The sequence below is a fragment of the Nestor notabilis genome, unplaced genomic scaffold (genome assembly GCF_000696875.1).
Source record: "Nestor notabilis isolate BGI_N333 unplaced genomic scaffold, ASM69687v1 scaffold21876, whole genome shotgun sequence".
NCBI classification, from domain to species: Eukaryota; Metazoa; Chordata; class Aves; order Psittaciformes; family Psittacidae; genus Nestor; species Nestor notabilis.
Genome location: NW_009934553.1, coordinates 3474 through 4143, shown reverse-complemented (window position 1 = coordinate 4143; position 670 = coordinate 3474). Strand labels below are relative to the sequence as shown.

The window sequence follows — 670 nt, the reverse complement described above, 5'->3', positions numbered from 1 at the left end:
GCCCACCCCGGTGGTACCTGTGGGGTGGGAGGGCTGATGAAGCTGAGCTGCTTTTTCCTCTCCTCTATCTGCCGGGTGGCTGCCTCCATCATCTGCTTGATCTGTGGAAGGAGACGTGGACACTGGGTGCTCCTGCCCTCTCCCAGGAGGAGGAGAAGGGCCCCCCCAACACAAACACCAGCGTGGTGAGGACAGAACCAGCTCAAACAGCTCCAACCAACAACCCGCAGCCACGGAGGAGGAAGCGAGGGGAGCTCCACCAGGCTTGAGCAGGGGGGACACCCAAACCCTCCTCACAAAGGCTCCCCAGCACCATCAACCCAGCAAGGCTTGAGGAGGGCCCCAGGCAACGGGTGCACACGCAAAGGGTGGCCAAGAGCGACCTGCCCAGCACAGGAGGCAAAGACCCAGCCACGGGGGGCAGCTCCCACCGACCTGAAGCTTGGTCAGCATCCCCGGGCTCTCCGATGGTGGGCCTGGAATAACCTCAGGCTCATCCTCCACCTCCTCAAATCGGGGGATGCGCCGCTTCTTCACACCAGAGGATTCCTTGGACACCTCCGAGTCATCGCCAAACACATCCTGGGGGAAAGGGAGAGAGGGGAAAGCTGTGGTTAACACCAGGGCTTCTCCTCGGGCCGACTCAGAAAGCAGCACGTGGAGCGGATCC

At 62.2% G+C, this 670-nt stretch overlaps 1 protein-coding gene across 1 annotated transcript in view; it reads right to left on the bottom strand.

Moving 5' to 3' along the window:
- Positions 1–17: 17 nt before the first annotated feature.
- PRPF3 (pre-mRNA processing factor 3) overlaps positions 18–670 on the bottom strand; it is a gene marked incomplete at both ends in the record, with an annotated part of 3781 nt that continues 3128 nt past the window's right edge. Inside the window, 2 exons of the mRNA XM_010017418.1 lie at positions 18–101; positions 436–582. Of these exons, the coding sequence (XP_010015720.1) occupies positions 18–101; positions 436–582 (231 nt within the window). The remainder of the gene's footprint in view (positions 102–435; positions 583–670) is intronic.